General features: G+C 63.7%; 2 protein-coding genes across 7 annotated transcripts in view; one reads left to right on the plus strand and one right to left on the minus strand.

Moving 5' to 3' along the window:
* ANKMY1 (ankyrin repeat and MYND domain containing 1) overlaps positions 1–2,360 on the plus strand; it is a 70,334-nt gene extending 67,974 nt beyond the window's left edge. For all 6 annotated transcript variants that reach the window (XM_044751282.2, XM_014842853.3, XM_070489235.1 and 3 more), the window contains one exon: positions 1,193–2,360. In XM_044751282.2, the coding sequence (XP_044607217.2) occupies positions 1,193–1,326 (134 nt within the window). In that variant the 3' untranslated portion in view covers positions 1,327–2,360. The remainder of the gene's footprint in view (positions 1–1,192) is intronic.
* Positions 2,354–14,115, minus strand: part of GPC1 (glypican 1) — a 30,955-nt gene continuing 19,193 nt past the window's right edge. The window contains exons 2-9 of the mRNA XM_014842857.3: positions 11,157–11,315; positions 7,608–7,999; positions 6,728–6,893; positions 5,732–5,862; positions 5,526–5,645; positions 5,297–5,430; positions 4,748–4,923; positions 2,354–4,411 (exon numbers count right to left, since the gene is read on the minus strand). Coding sequence (XP_014698343.2) covers positions 4,179–4,411; positions 4,748–4,923; positions 5,297–5,430; positions 5,526–5,645; positions 5,732–5,862; positions 6,728–6,893; positions 7,608–7,999; positions 11,157–11,315 — 1,511 coding nt within the window. The 3' untranslated portion in view covers positions 2,354–4,178. The remainder of the gene's footprint in view (positions 4,412–4,747; positions 4,924–5,296; positions 5,431–5,525; positions 5,646–5,731; positions 5,863–6,727; positions 6,894–7,607; positions 8,000–11,156; positions 11,316–14,115) is intronic.

A 14,115-nucleotide genomic window follows, 5' to 3' on the forward strand; every position in this document is an offset into this window, starting at 1 on the left:
CCCTTGGGGGCTTTTTTGCATCTGACACTCTCCCCCCGCCCCTCCAGCCCAAGTCACTGCGGCCTCACAGGACTTTTTCGTGCCTGGGACCTGGCTCTCCTGTGACCTCTGATAGCTGGTGATTTTGTCCAGCATTTCGACATGTCTGCAGGCAAGGGGGACCTTTCGGCTGAGTCCACTGTGTTGCTGTGACCTCTTCAAACTAGACATTTCCTGATGTTTTCTGTCGTTTGTTGTCACTTTAACGCGAACACAGTCGGTCTGATTCTGCAGGTGGATGGTGCTGCGTTATTTTGAGATCTCCGATGAGTTTCTTGCTGGCTTGTTCTCTGCTCTCCCAGGTCGGGGTTCGAAACGGGTTTGTGCTAGAATCTGTGAAGGTTGCTGTTCATATCTTCCGGCCACACGGAGGAAGGAGGGAAATGCTTAGATGGACCGAGGTTTCACCTTGGGGAGTGGGGGTCCCGTCGGGGAGGGGTCCCTGCTTTGCAGAGGCAGGGCGGGCCTGCTGGGGTGTCCCGGGATCCTGTCCGTGTGCCCCATCACCTCCCCTAGACTCTGCCTCCATCTTTGATGGCTTTGAGGCGTGACTTGCCACCTGTCCTCAGTTCCCAGCAGGGACATAAACACCCAGGTTCCAATCCGTTATTCACTTGGGATTTAGGATTGGGAGAATCAGTTCTCCATTAGTCAGTTCTCCATCTTGAACCTGAGCTAGTGCTTTGACTATAAACATCATTTCTAGACAGAGAGGTTGTCTCCAGGTAAAGGAATGCTCAGTGTCACCTGGAGGGGAGCAGAGCGTGCATTCCTGTATGTGTGCGCACACGTGCATACGCGTGTTTGCACATGCATATGTGTGCACTGCAGACACCCATGCTGGCCTGCCTGGGTCGCCCATAGGAGGCTCCCCTGGAGCTGGCTGCTCTCTGGTCCTCAGTGTGGGTTGGCCAGGACATCTGTGGCTTCCTGGATTCCCGTGAGGAATGAAGGGGGACTGACAACCAGGAAGGGGCCTCTCCCTGACCAGCAGCTGTACCTGGGCAGGCAGGGCTTGGGGGCTCAGGTGGTTCAAGGCCTGGCCCAGGGGAGGCGGGGTGGCCAGCCGAGGGGGGCCCCTTCCCACCTGCTCCCAGCCCATCAGCTGTCCTGTCCTGACACCACCTCACCTGTGCTCTCTTTTCCCCAACAGGGAAAGAACATTTATCTCTCAAAAAGAACTTGCAGAAGCCCTTGAAGCATCAGGGCAAGGCAAGGCGCCAGAGACCGGAGACGCAGAAGCTGCCACTGGGGCCACACTACTTCTATTCCGCCTACAACAAGTAATGAGTGTCTGGCCACCCACCTGACCCCACAGGGCTCTGCGAGCCCCAAGGCTGCCTCCTGGCCTGCCCCACACTCATCTCCCAGGAGGTGGCACCAGGGCCACCCTGGGACTCGCAGAAGGGCAGGCAGGCGGGTGAACACATAGTCGCTGCCCTGTAGGCATCCGGGGAGGCCCGTGCTGTACCCTGGGGCCCCTCAGGAGCTGCGACCTCTCCGTGGAGCCGTGTTCTCTCTCCCAGGGTGTGCTGCCTGGCCCCCTGTCCTGGGGGAACCCTGCTCCTCACACTCAGGGGACCTGGGGTCCCAGCCACTGGGGCCTCAGCATTCCAGGGCCCAGGGGGACAGAGGCTGTGTTGAATGTTTGCCGGGAAGACTGGCACAGGCTGTGATGCTCAAATAAAGTGACTCTTCAGCGGATCACGCATCTGTGTCGGCCTCTAGCCTCTGACCAAGGAGCTGGGTGCCAGGGTGCTGTACATAGGGGTGATGCCTTGAGGCCAGTGTGGGGCACCCCTGGGGGGATGGCAGCTTTCCCCCAAAGATTATGAAGGACTCTGCTTGGGGAGGCATGGTGGCTGGGGCAGGGGTCCCCAATCTGGTGAGAGGCGCCAGACACGGCAGGGTTCTGTGGCACTAGGGACAGAGCAGACCATCAGGATGTCCTGCCAGGTTTAGCCTCGGGACAATGCTGGCCCCCACACACTGGCCTCCTGGACACCTCTGAGGTTACTTGGCAGGAACTGGAACTGCCCGGGGAGTTGGAAGACTCGTGTCCAGAGCAGCAAAGGTGTGGACGGCAGGCGGGCCTCTGCCTTCTCCCGGGTACCAGTGAGGCTGCCCGGGGTGGTACGGGGAGATGCAGACCGACCCAGCTCTCTGCGGCCTTGGGGGCATCCATACCACTGGGTGCAATCAGCATCCAAGCCCCTCCCAACCTCCCCACAGGCCCACGGTCACGCCATGCTGTGCACAGCCCGTGGCACACACTCGCAGCCAGGCTGTGCAGGGCGGGATCACAGCAGCCACATGAGGTCTCCAGCCTTTTATTCATACAAGGGCTCAAAGAACACACGTCTCCTGCTGACACCGTGTGGCAGAAGGACACAGCAGGCCTGGCCTATGCCTGGCCAGAGATGGTGGCAGGACTGTCCTTTCCAGGGAAGCGTGTAGGGCAGGCCAGAGCACAGGCCCCTTTGGGGCCGTCCCAGCATGGGGGTGGTCACTGCCCCAGAGCCCCTGAGAGTCCAGCTGGCCCCTGCCCCGGTGCTAGCAGGTTATTATGGGGTGGGCGTGCCTGTGGGCCTGGGCTGCCTGGTGGAGCTGTGGACCCTGGACTCAACACGTCCAAGGACTGAGCCAGGGGCCCTGGCCAGCGGTCAGAGGCCTCAGCAACCCGGCGAGAAGCAAAGCAGTGCTAAGCGGCCTTCTCAGGGCCCCAGTGCCGTTCAGAACTGCTGTTCCTGCCTCAGCGGCTCGGCATCACCCAGCCCCTCCAGGACCACCATCCCCCTCCCTGCCTGAGCCCCTGTGGCAGGGTGCCAGCCCCCTCCCCAGGGCCTGCAGCAGCTGGGGCCCAGGATCAGGGAGGCCCCAGGCCTGGGGGAGGGGCCTCGCCAGCCTGAGTAAGCAGGTGCACACCCAGATCCTGGGGCCGTGGAAGGTGGCCCGGGTTCTTTGAAAGCAATTTGGGAGGAGCTGAGGCAGCAGCTCTCGGTGAACGAGGAGGAGAAGCGTTTGTAAATGGATACTTGTCTGGAAAAGCCCTTGACTGTCGAAGCTTCCCCAGACCCCGGCAGCTGGTGGGGTCAGGGAAGGGACCCAGGTGTCCCTCCGGCCTGCAGTGCCAGGTCTCGCTGGCCCTGAGCTGAAGTTTCACCAGACACCTAGCATCTCAGTGGCCAGGGGAAGGCTGTGGGTCACCTCCAGCCCTGGTCTGTCACCCTGAGGGGGAACCTGGCCCTGGGTCTGGGTGGGGATGGGGGGGGCACAGGACAGTGGCCAGGCTGCCCCTCCGCACAGCCAGAGGTCCTTGTGCAGGCTGTGGAGCCCGCAAGGCCTGCTGTGTGAGCCCCCTGTGTGAAGGGGATGCCCACATCTGTGGAGGCTCCAGGCCTGCCCTCCTGGCGATGGCCAGAGCCCAGAGGCAGCGTGGCTGTGCCGGCTGTGGCTCACCCATGCGTCCTCGGACTCGCTGGTCTTTGGCGAGGACGCCGTCTGGACAGTGCCTTGTCAGGGCCATCCTCACTAGACAGGCTCTCACCCTGACGTTTGGGGCTCTAGGGGGGCCACGCTGAGTCTGAAGGATTCATGCATAATCTCAGAGGCCCTGCCAGACCCTGGACAGCAGAAACCCTGAGCCCTCGCAAGGATTCTCGGGCGCTGAGGGGTGGGCCTCGTTCTCTGACGCCTGTAGCCCCGAGTTCGCAGCCAGAGGAGGCAGGAGAGGAAGGCACAGGCTCGCTTGCACTCTCCAGCAGACCCTGCCTGGGGTCGCCTCCTCGCAGGCCTCGGCACTGCTGCCCGGTGCAGAGAGCTGGCGGGAAAGGCTGACAGGCAGGAGGGAGGCAGCCACCGGCATCCCCGAGGTCCCTGAAATACATGGCTTTTGGGGACAATTTTCCTGGCTGACCTGAGGGCCTCATACAAAATTAAAAGCCAGGACGGCCAGCAAAGCCAGGCCTGGGGGGGGCCAGCACCACTCGCCCCGCCCCCAGGGCAGTCCCAGAGCCGCAGTCCCTCCACGTCCCTCCCTGTCCTGCCTCAGGACCTCCAGGACGAAAGGAATTAAATATTGTCTGTTTTGCATTTTGGCAAAGTCAGTCCTTGGCCGCCGTCCCTGGGGCTGGGGGCAGTTACCGCCACCGGGGCCTGGCCGCTGAGAGGACCAGGGTGAGGAGGAGGAGCAGGAGGGACGGGCGGGGCTGGGGGCAGCTGGCGGCCGAGGACTTCTGGCCCTCCCGCTCAGACAGCCCAGGGAGGGCATGGGTCAGCGTCGTCCGTGAGCTGGAACTCTTCTTGTTGACCCTCCGGCCGCAGACGTCGTCCGGGCAGCCACCACCGCTGCCTGAGCCACTGCCATCGTCGCCTGGGGAGGAGAAGAGGCTCCAGCCCCACCGGCTCTGGGGACCCCAAGTGCAGCATCCCACCGTGTGGGCCCCCCCCACGCCAAGCGACACCAGCTCCACCCTGACCCCCAGGCGGCTGGCACTCCCTGGGTCTGCCAAGGCTGAGTGGACATCCTGGCCAGGCCTCAACTGGGCTTGGGGACATGGAAGGAGAGGTGGGCATGAGGCCCAGGGGCTGGGAGGCCCCCCTGCGCCCTTCTGCAGCTGGGTGGGGCTCTGTGGCACCCTGTGCTGAACCCATGGCTCTCAGCCCCCCGGGGGCCCCACCTCCCAGCCCCGGGAGGCCCGGCCCTCACTGGCGTCCTGGAAGTCCACGTCGTCTCCGTTGTAGGCACTGCGCAACCTATTGGTCATGATCTTCAGCTGCATGATCTGCTGGCGGATGGTCATGTCAGGCTTGGTGATGTCTACCTCCACCTCGGGGTTGTTGATCTGGTTGGCTAGGCCGTCACCCATCACCTCGGGGAGGTACCTGGGGGCCAAGAGGGCAGGCCCTGGGTCACCGTCCCGGTCCCTGCAACGGGGCACCACCCATGTATACCCTCCTGCTCCCTGCCTCCCGTCTGGGTGGTGGCAAGCCTTGAGACCCCCAGTGGCCATTAGGGGCCAAGAGGAGCCCACGCAGGCCCCACAGCAGCGAGCGTGGCCGCACTGAGCATGGTATGTGCTGCAGGGAGCTGGCACACGGTGAGGATTTGGCCCTTGTCCCAGCTTTCTGTGTCCTGCTGTGTCCCCCCTGTTGGGCATGGTCCTGTGCACATAGCACCCACTGCCACGGGCCAGACAAGGGGCCCAGCTGAGACTGTGCGGGAGGGACAGCCCGTGGGCAGCCAGGTGGCACCTACCGGCCCTTGGCCATCCCATTCCAGCAGCGGTCATCGCTGGCGGCACTCATGGCCATCTTCTCGCTGCACAGTGTCCCTGGGAGGCTGATCCAGAAGTCTTGGGCGTCACGGAGCTGGGTCTTGGCCTCGGAGACCTGCCGGGCAGCAGTGAGGCCATGGGGTGCCCCAGCCCAGCCTCCCTCCCCTCCCCCTGCCCACCCAGGGCCTGGCCGACTGAGGGGCCCCTCACCAGCTTCTCCAGGGTGCCTGTGGGCGGCTTCTCCTGCAGTGCCAGCTTGCCTCGGCGCCACTTCTCCTCGGGCCCAGGGCCCTGGGGGTTCACTTTGGGGTTCCCACAACCCTGGATGACCTGGGGAGAGACGCAGGGGTCCTGGAGGGGCTGAGGCCATATCTGGGATGCACCCCCCAACAGCCACTGCACCCTCCTGCCCGTACCTTGGCCGTGAGTGTGTCCTTATTGTCCTGGAGAGCGTTGATGGCCTCTGCCAACCACAAGTGCACACTGCCGATGACACTCTCTGCGCCCGACGGGCCCCAGAACTTGTCAGTGATGAGAACCATGGAGTCTGGTGCACACACACACAGATGTGAGTACACACGTGGAGGTGTGAGCACACACACGTAGGTATGAGCACACACACAGAGACATGGGCACACACATGAAGACATGAGCACACACGTGGAGACCTGAGTGCACACATATGCATGAGCACACACAAGTGTGAGCAAATACACGGAGGTATGAGCACACACACGGAGGACACTTTGTACGTATGCATGACAGCCCCCCTCGTATCAACAGATTTAAGCTCACACACGTGGACATGACTACGTGCTGGGCCACTGTCAGTTCACGTACACGTTAGCCTGTATGAGCTGATATGTATACATGTTGACTCACTGCAGGCCGGTACATGTGTGCTGTGTGTGGCATTGGCACACACGTGTGTGGAGCACATGTAAGCTTACATGTGTTGGCAGAGACGTTTGGCCCACCACATGCATGTTAGCTCACACATGTTGGCTTGCATCCTGCCATCACATATACACGTTAGCATGTGTTTTGGCATATGTGTGGGCCCACTATGTCAACATGTGTTAGTACTTACATACATTGCCATATAGGCATGCTGACCTCATGTCAGTGCCAGCATCACTCATGCATGTGTTGGCCCACCATGTGTCACACATGTGTTGACAAAGTTTGCATGTTGGGGCACTTGCTCAGTGAGGAAGGATAATGAACCATGACCCCATAGGGCTCCCTCCCAGGCAGCTGCCCAAGTCACCTTCCATTAGGGACATTCAGAAGGAATTCTTGTCCCTCGACCCTGGGACTGCCTGCCCCCCAGGCTCCAGAGGACAGGCCCAGCTTTGCCCTCTCCTGCAGGGCCCGGACCGCTCTGACACGTGGGGGCAGTGAGGGCTCACCCAGAAGGTTCCTCCACTCGGCATCCAGGTCAGCCTGGTTGGCCAGGCAGCCCTTAAGCACGTTGCGGCAGTAGTCCGGGCAGGGCCGGGCGCCGGGGACCCCCAGGCAGTGTGCACAGTAGACCAGCTTCATGACAGCCCGTGAGCACTCCGGACCCAGGGGCACCTGGGGAAGCCAAGGCAGCCTGAGTCCGACCTCACGGCTGGGTGGGCCCAGCGCCCCAAGGACCCTGGAGTGGGGGGTTCTGCACGCAAGGTGGGAGACCTCAGTTCTGCCCCAGCCACAGTGGGACCTCAACCTGGCCCTGGCCCTTCTTGGGGCCCGTCTCTTCTCAGATGACCACGTGGGCCTGCCTGCCGTGGGGGCGCTCATCCTAATAATTGCTGCCGTCCCAGTGCCATGGCTCCCTGGAGCACTGCCATCACTAACCCGCCCAGGGGTGCATGAAGGTGCCCGCCTGCAGTGCAGATGAGGGATTGAGGCTCAGGGCTGGGGGCACGACCTTTGAAGGACCCCAGCTGGAGGGCAGGTGCTCACAACGAGGGCTGTGCAGGTCTGAGGCTGACGCCCTCCCACACCCATCACCCAGTGGGCCTGCGAGGCCTCGGGCCCCAGCCCATGCCAGCCATAGCTCTCTCGTCTCCCATCCGCCTGATCCCTATAGCCGGCTCAGTATCCAGCCCCAGGCCCCTCTCCCTTCCATTCCTGCCTGGGACCCAACCTGGCCCTGAGGGTGGGACTGAACAGTGGGTGGCGCTCACGTCCGCAGAGGTGCTGTCTGCAGGCCCCAGGGTCAGGAGGCGCAGGGGCACAGGGGAACGGGGCGGGGGTTTGAAGCAGTGGGGGCAGGCGGGGGGTCTTGAGGAGTTCTGTGCGCACCTGGGCCACCTTCCGGACCACGTCGCTGGCCACGCCCAGGCCCTGCACGAAGGAGCGCGCTGCCACGAAGGCGCGGGTTGCCCGCAGGCGCAGCTCACGGGGGGCCTCCCCGAAGGGCCGCAGCGCCTCGGCCTGCTTGCCCAGGCAGTCCAGGTATTCGTCGGGCAGCAGGAGCTGCGGGTGCAGCTGCCGGAAGAGGCGCTCGAGCAGGCGGGCCCAGAACTCGGCCAGCGTCTCCTCCAGGTGCAGGTTGGCCCCGCGGTAGTAGCGGCGCAGCTCCGTGTACAGGTCCCGGAAGGCCTTGGCGCTCTGCGTGTACAGCTCCCCGAAGGTGCCGGGGAAGGCCTCCTGCAGCGCCCGCTCCGAGTCGTTCAGCAGGCGCTGGAAGTGATCTGGGCACGAGGAGGCAGGCGTGAGGCCTTCCAGGGGCCTCCTGCCCTCCTGCCCACCACCCACATGCTGTGGCAGCTGGACCAGAATTCAGGGCACTCTTCCCGGGATACCCGATGCTCTGAGAGAATATGCTCGTGTGGTCATCAAAGCCCTGACCCCAGGCTGCAGAGGCTGGACAGGCCCTGGGTGCCCCCAGAAGGCTCCGGAGACCTCCCTTCCTGGCCTGGGGTGCAGAGGGTTGGGTGGAGGTCCTCTCCCGGGTCTCTAGGTCTCCAAGTGGGACTCCAGTTGACATTTCTGAGCTGGGCCTTGGGCAGGGGACAGACACACGATGTCTCAGTGACCCACTGGGGTCACCAGGGGAGGGGCCTCTGTGGGTGGGGCAGAGGGTCTCATTCGAGTCGATGGGTGGGACCCACTGCAGGAGACGGGTCCAGCGTGTGCCTCGCCTGCTCTCCCTCCCAGCTACTCTCCTTTCTTCCCTCCACCTCCCCCGCCCGTCCTGTTGCCCAGCTGGCCCTTCTGCTCCATGGGGTCTCTGCAACCATCCACTCTCCACGCCAGCCATCTCTGAGGCTCTCCTGGGCTTCTGCCTCTTCCTTCCTGCCCTGTCCTCCCCACGTCTGGCTCTCCCTGTCCGCCTGTCTCCCTTGGATGCTTTCCTTCTGGTTCAAGCGGCCCCAGCTCTTATCACGCTCTCTGGAAGCCGCCCTGTCTGAGGGCCCAGCGGGGAGACCTTTTGGCGCCCTTGGGACGTGACCAGAGCTTCAGACGGCAGGTGGAGGCTTTCCCGGGGTCAGGGTGTAAGCATGCACCTCAGACCTCCATGGCTGGGGAAAATGCCCTGTACTCTGTGTGTCTGGCATGTGCCCCAAATAGCGCTCACCCCCTCGGCAATGAGACATCAGGATCCATGACCGCAGAGACCATCCACTCAGACTCGACCCAAGAACTGTGGCTACCCTCCCTACAGAGGCCCCAGGACCCTGGGCAGCCAGGGGTTTTCAAGCCCAAACTTCGGTGTCCCAGGGACACAGGGCCATGTTGGCTTTGCTCTGGGCCTGGTGGACATCAGGCCTGAGATCCTTGAACCAGCCCCCACTCCCACCCACCCAAGGCCTCAGGCTGCAGGGCTGGCTGGGGCAGGAGACCCCTCTGTAGCTGGGCTGCCAGCCCCCAAGTGGGAGCTGGACAGCCCCTGGGCCTGGCTGGGGGACTGTGGGAAGGGGTGGACAGTCCAGGTTCCCATCCCAGCTCCCTCTGTGGGGTTCTGGCTCCTGGCAACCCCCTACCCTAGTCTCTCTCCCTAAATGGGCAGTTTGTCGTTCAATCATTAGCCCCGCTACACACTGGGGATCCTGGACCCACACACCCATGCGCAGCCCCATCTCCTGACCGGGGTCCTGCTCTGAACCAGGCCCGAGGCAGCTGTCCCCGAAGGCTAGGAGAGGTGGGTGTGGTGGGGCTGGTGAGAGAGCTTAGGGCCCCGTGTCCTTGAACACAGCCACCTGTGGCCCTGCCAGACTCACTTCCCAGGGGCACTGCAGTCCAAGGCTGCTGCTGGTGGCCCAGGCGAGGGCCGCTCTTGAGGCACAAGGGGGCCAGAACCAGGCATGACGGTGCGGGTGGGGGTGGGAGGTGGCATGCAGAGAGGGAGGTGGAGGAGAGAGATGAGGTGTCCCTTCTAACAGAAATTCTGGTCCCAAATGGGTGTCTGTGTTTGCGCGCCAGACAAGACGGCATAAGTATCAGAAGGCCAGAGCCTTCTGGAGGGCAGTGGAGGGGCTGCAGGGCACAGAGCCTGGGATGGGGTTCAGAGTGTGGGGGACACAGAACCCAGCACAGCAAGGAGGATGATGGCAAAAGGGAGCAGGAGAGAGATGACGGGTCAGGCTGTGGGTGGCATGAGGAGAGGGACTGATGCATGCAGACGGGACACCAGGAGTGCCAACAGGGAGCAAGGGGGGATCCAGGGCTGCAGGTCTCAGTGACCTCAGGGACACCCTGGGACGCAGGGGAGTGGACGCAGGGTCCCCTCCCACAGACAGGCCCAGGAGCACTGGGGGTGAGGTGGCACTGAAAGGGGCCGCCCACATCACACCCACCCCTCCCTGGGCAGCCAGGGAAGGCTTGCTCCAAGTGTCATCATCAGAGGCACAAAGATGCCAGCTGACCCAACAGGGACCCAGTAGGCGCCAATGAGCTGAGGCCAATTAAAGCTGGCCAGGCCAGCAGCCATGTGGAAATGACCTCGGGCTCCCCGGCCTGTCCTCCGCGGCAGGGGCCACCCCTCCCTGGGAGCCTGTGAGGCCAGCTGCTGTGGGCGGGAGTCCAGGGACTGAGATCAACGGGCCTCCAATGGAAGCCACCGCGGGTGTTTGCAAGCTGGGCCTCAAGGTCACGCCAGGGCTGCCCGTCGGCCTCACGTGCCCACTCTCCCTCTTCTCTCTGTTCAGGCTCGCTGCCCCAGCCCGCCAGCTCCACCCTGCACCTTCTCCCTCCACTGAGACCTTGGGCTTCGATCTCAGCTCAGAGGTCCCTTCCTGGGGGATCCCCCAGCACCCACGCTGGCCTCTTCGAGGTGCCCGCTGTCATACATCACCCCACCATTCCTTGTTACGGCCGGCTGCTCTCTGCCCAGATCTGACCACGTGAGACCTGGTAAGGGCTGGGGATGACTCAAACAGCGCAGCCGCACTCTCCTCGTGTCCCCCCAGGGCAGGCCTAGCTCTCTGCAGCCCCATCACCCCTGATCTCAGCCCTCACCCTGAGCTCCCTGGATCCAGGCCACCTGGTGGCCAGAGCAAGGCCGGTCCCTGGCAGGTGCTTGGGAGAGCTCTGTGCGTGACAAGGAGCCACCTTGAGAGCAGAGGATCCCCTCTGAGGGCCTGATAGAAGGGACGGGCCCTCTCTCTCCAAAAGTGCACACCATGCAGTGGACGCAGAGGCCTGCAGACAACTCCGGGGCTCACGAAACCCCTGCTCAGGCCCCTACCCGTGGGCAGCCTTCTGCAACCGTGACACCCCCAAACCTCAGCCCCCAGCCCCCAAGTGCTAACGCACTACCCTGACCCCACCACGGGGAAAGGGCCCTGTGCACCTAGCTCCCCACAGTGGCAGTGTCCTGCGGTCCCCGTGCTCCAGCGGCCCACTCACCGTCAAAGCCCCGCAGCTGGGTGGTGAGCATGGCCTGCAGGGCGCGGCCACTGTCCAGGAGGGCGGTCTCCAGCTCAGCGCGGCTCCGGTTGGCCAGGTTCTCCTCCATCTCGCTGGTGCAGCAGGTGTAGCCCTGGGGGCAGATCCGCAGATGCTCGCCTGTGGGGAGGGGCCGGCGTGAGGGAGAGGAGGGGGCAGGGCAGGCAGCTGTGGGGACCGCAACAACTGGGCTCTGAGGGGTCTCCTGGGCAGAGTGGGTGTGGATGGCAGATGCAGGAGGGGACACAGCTCTGGCGCAGGGCCTGGGGGGTACGCCAGCACGGACGCAGGAGCAGGGCTTCCTCTGCAGGCCCCGCCCTCTGGGCCACCTGGGGCAAGGCCTGTTGAGGGGTGGTGGGGGCTGGGTGTGAAGCAGAGGGCAGGTGGCTGAGCCCCAGTGCAGGGATGTCCTCTCCATTCAGCTCCGCCTAGCCCCCAGCCCCGCCCAGCTGCCACCAGGCACAGGGGGGCCATCCCAGAGGCTCCGGAGCAGCTCAGCTCTCAGCTGTACCCCAGCACAGAGAGGCCTCGGGGTCCTGTGTTCGGGTGGGGGTGGGCTGCCAGACTCCAGGCTCACTAGGGGAGGCCTGCCCGGTGCCCCGTGCCTGGGCCCAGGCTGAGCATGGGGAGGGAGGAAGGGATCCCCGAGGGGAAGGGCAGAGTCTCCTTCCTCGGCCCTAGCATGGGGGGCAAGCTCCCACCGAGGACACGTGCAGCCTGGAGACCAGTTCTGGGCTGGCAGAGGCTGTAGCCCCACAAGGGGCGGCCTACCCCGGTGGGGATGGGGCCGGGCCCAAGTTGGCTGGCGGGCCTGAGGCGAGCCCCGCCCCCATCTAGCAGGACAAACCCGTGGCCCCTTCAGGTGACGGTCCCTTCTCCGCACCCTCAAAGCCCCCATCACACCTTGTGCCACAGCCTCAGTGTTGGCTCCCTGGGGACTGCTTATAGCCCTGAGCTAAGACATTCCCATCACCAGGTGAGGACATGCCCTGAGTCAACACAACCCTGCAGGCACACCATGCAGCCCATGGGGATGGTTGCCTCAGGGAGAGGAAAATCCACTCCTTTGAAACCGTGCTGGTCCCAGTTTTGTAACAACTGCATTTTGAGGTGGGCGCTGTGATCCCACTTTATAGACCAGGAAACTGAGGCTCCCCGAGATCAGCTTTCCTGTCCAAGTCACACAGGGAGGGGCCGAGGGCTCAGGCGGCCTGACTGCAGGCCCCCACACCCACTGGGTCGTGGGTCACACCCCACCCCACCCCTCCTCCCAGCTCTCCCGGCGCACGCTCTCCCGGCGCACTCCCCACAGGCCAAACTTCCTGCTTCTAAGCTGGAGGAGGGTCTCTCCTGGTGGGGGCCTGGGCTGGGCCCGGAGTAGGAGTGGAGGCAGGGGTCTGGCCTGGACAGGGGTTTTGTGGGGCTGGGGTAGAGGTGTCTGCTGGTGCGGCCAGCACAGCTGCGGGTGGGGGGTGGAGCAGCCTGGGCCTAGCTCTCTGGGTCCTGAGGCATCCTGAGGGGTGGGGGGCTCCGAGGTGACCTGGAGAGGACTCTGCAGCCCTGCACGAGCTGCCCCGGTGGGCAGTGGCTGGAGGATCAGGCAGCCTCTAGCAGAAGCCTTGGGGGGTAAATAAGACTAAGTAACGATGTCGAGGCTGGATGACCCCTGGAGAGCCTGTAGGGGTGGCCAGGTCAGACTAAGTTCGAGTGTGTTTCTCTCCTGCATCCCATGTGCACAACGCCCGGGGGAGCTGACACGGTGGAGAGAATGGTGTCTGGGCTCCAGCGAGTCACACTGTGGGCCCCTCTGTGGCTCTGTGCCCCTCAACTTGACAGCGAGGAGACGGTGGCACTGCCGCAGGTGCAGTGAGAGGGGGCCGCTGCATACTTGGGTGGGACTGGAGGGAGGTGTCAGAGGGGCGTGGGAGAGCCCACTCAGAGGTAGAGGGTAAGGGGAGGTTGGGGGCGCAGAAAGGTGGGAGGGCAGAGGCAGGACAGCCCCTTCCTCCTTCCCACACAAACCTGCCCTGAGCGCCTCATTTGCCAAGTGCCCCCTGCTGACACCTCCCTCCTCCTGCCCGGGGGCTTGCCCCCTGCAGGGGCTGCATGTCTGGAGGACCACCACCCCCATTCCCAGGGCCTGGAAGTGATGCTAGCATGCTCATCTGATGGGGGCTATGGCCACCCATCTTGGGACAGGGCTGACCTTGGGGTGGATAGATCAGGGTGGCAAGACGACTTGTGTGCCCACCCCTTAGACAGCCCTGGCCTGTAGGGGTTCGCAAGTAAGGGGTCTGGGATCCAACCCCCTGGGGTAAGTGAGGCCAGGTGCAGGCCTTGTGGGAGCCAGCTGGGGTCGAAGGACAGAGCCTGGCTCCCCTGGGCCTGGTAGAGAGGAGGCACCCCCCATCCCGTCCCCCTTCCTTCTGGGGGTGTAGTTCACCTCCAGGCAGGGAGGGCTGGGACATGAGAACATCCCCAGCAACCATCCTTTGCTCTCAGCTGCCTTTACTGACGCTGTGTGGCCCCGGACCCTCGCGAGCAGACAGCAGGATACAGAGCAGGACCGAGGGTCCTCTCTCAGGGGTCCCAGGTGGCAGAGCAGGGCAGATATTGGACCCACCTCCTTGAGGGTGGAGGCCTCCGGGGGCTGTGCAGTGGGGCCGTGTGCACCCAACCAGGAGGAACCTGAGGCCCCCTATCCCATGCTGGCCAGAGGCCCACCCCGACCCCTGTGGGCCTCCCCTCCAGCTGCAGGGCCCAGAGAGCACCCTCATCGGGGACCCTCACCTGCAGCTCAGGATCCCTAGCTGGTGGTACTGGGTAGGGGTGAGAGGGTAAGTTAGAGGGTGTGCCCTGGGGGAGGGAGAGGTGGCAGGTGCTAGCCTGGAGCTTCCAGGTGACACCCCTGGCTCAGCTC

Source organism: Equus asinus, chromosome 19 (genome assembly GCF_041296235.1).
Source record: "Equus asinus isolate D_3611 breed Donkey chromosome 19, EquAss-T2T_v2, whole genome shotgun sequence".
Taxonomy (NCBI): Eukaryota; Metazoa; Chordata; class Mammalia; order Perissodactyla; family Equidae; genus Equus; species Equus asinus.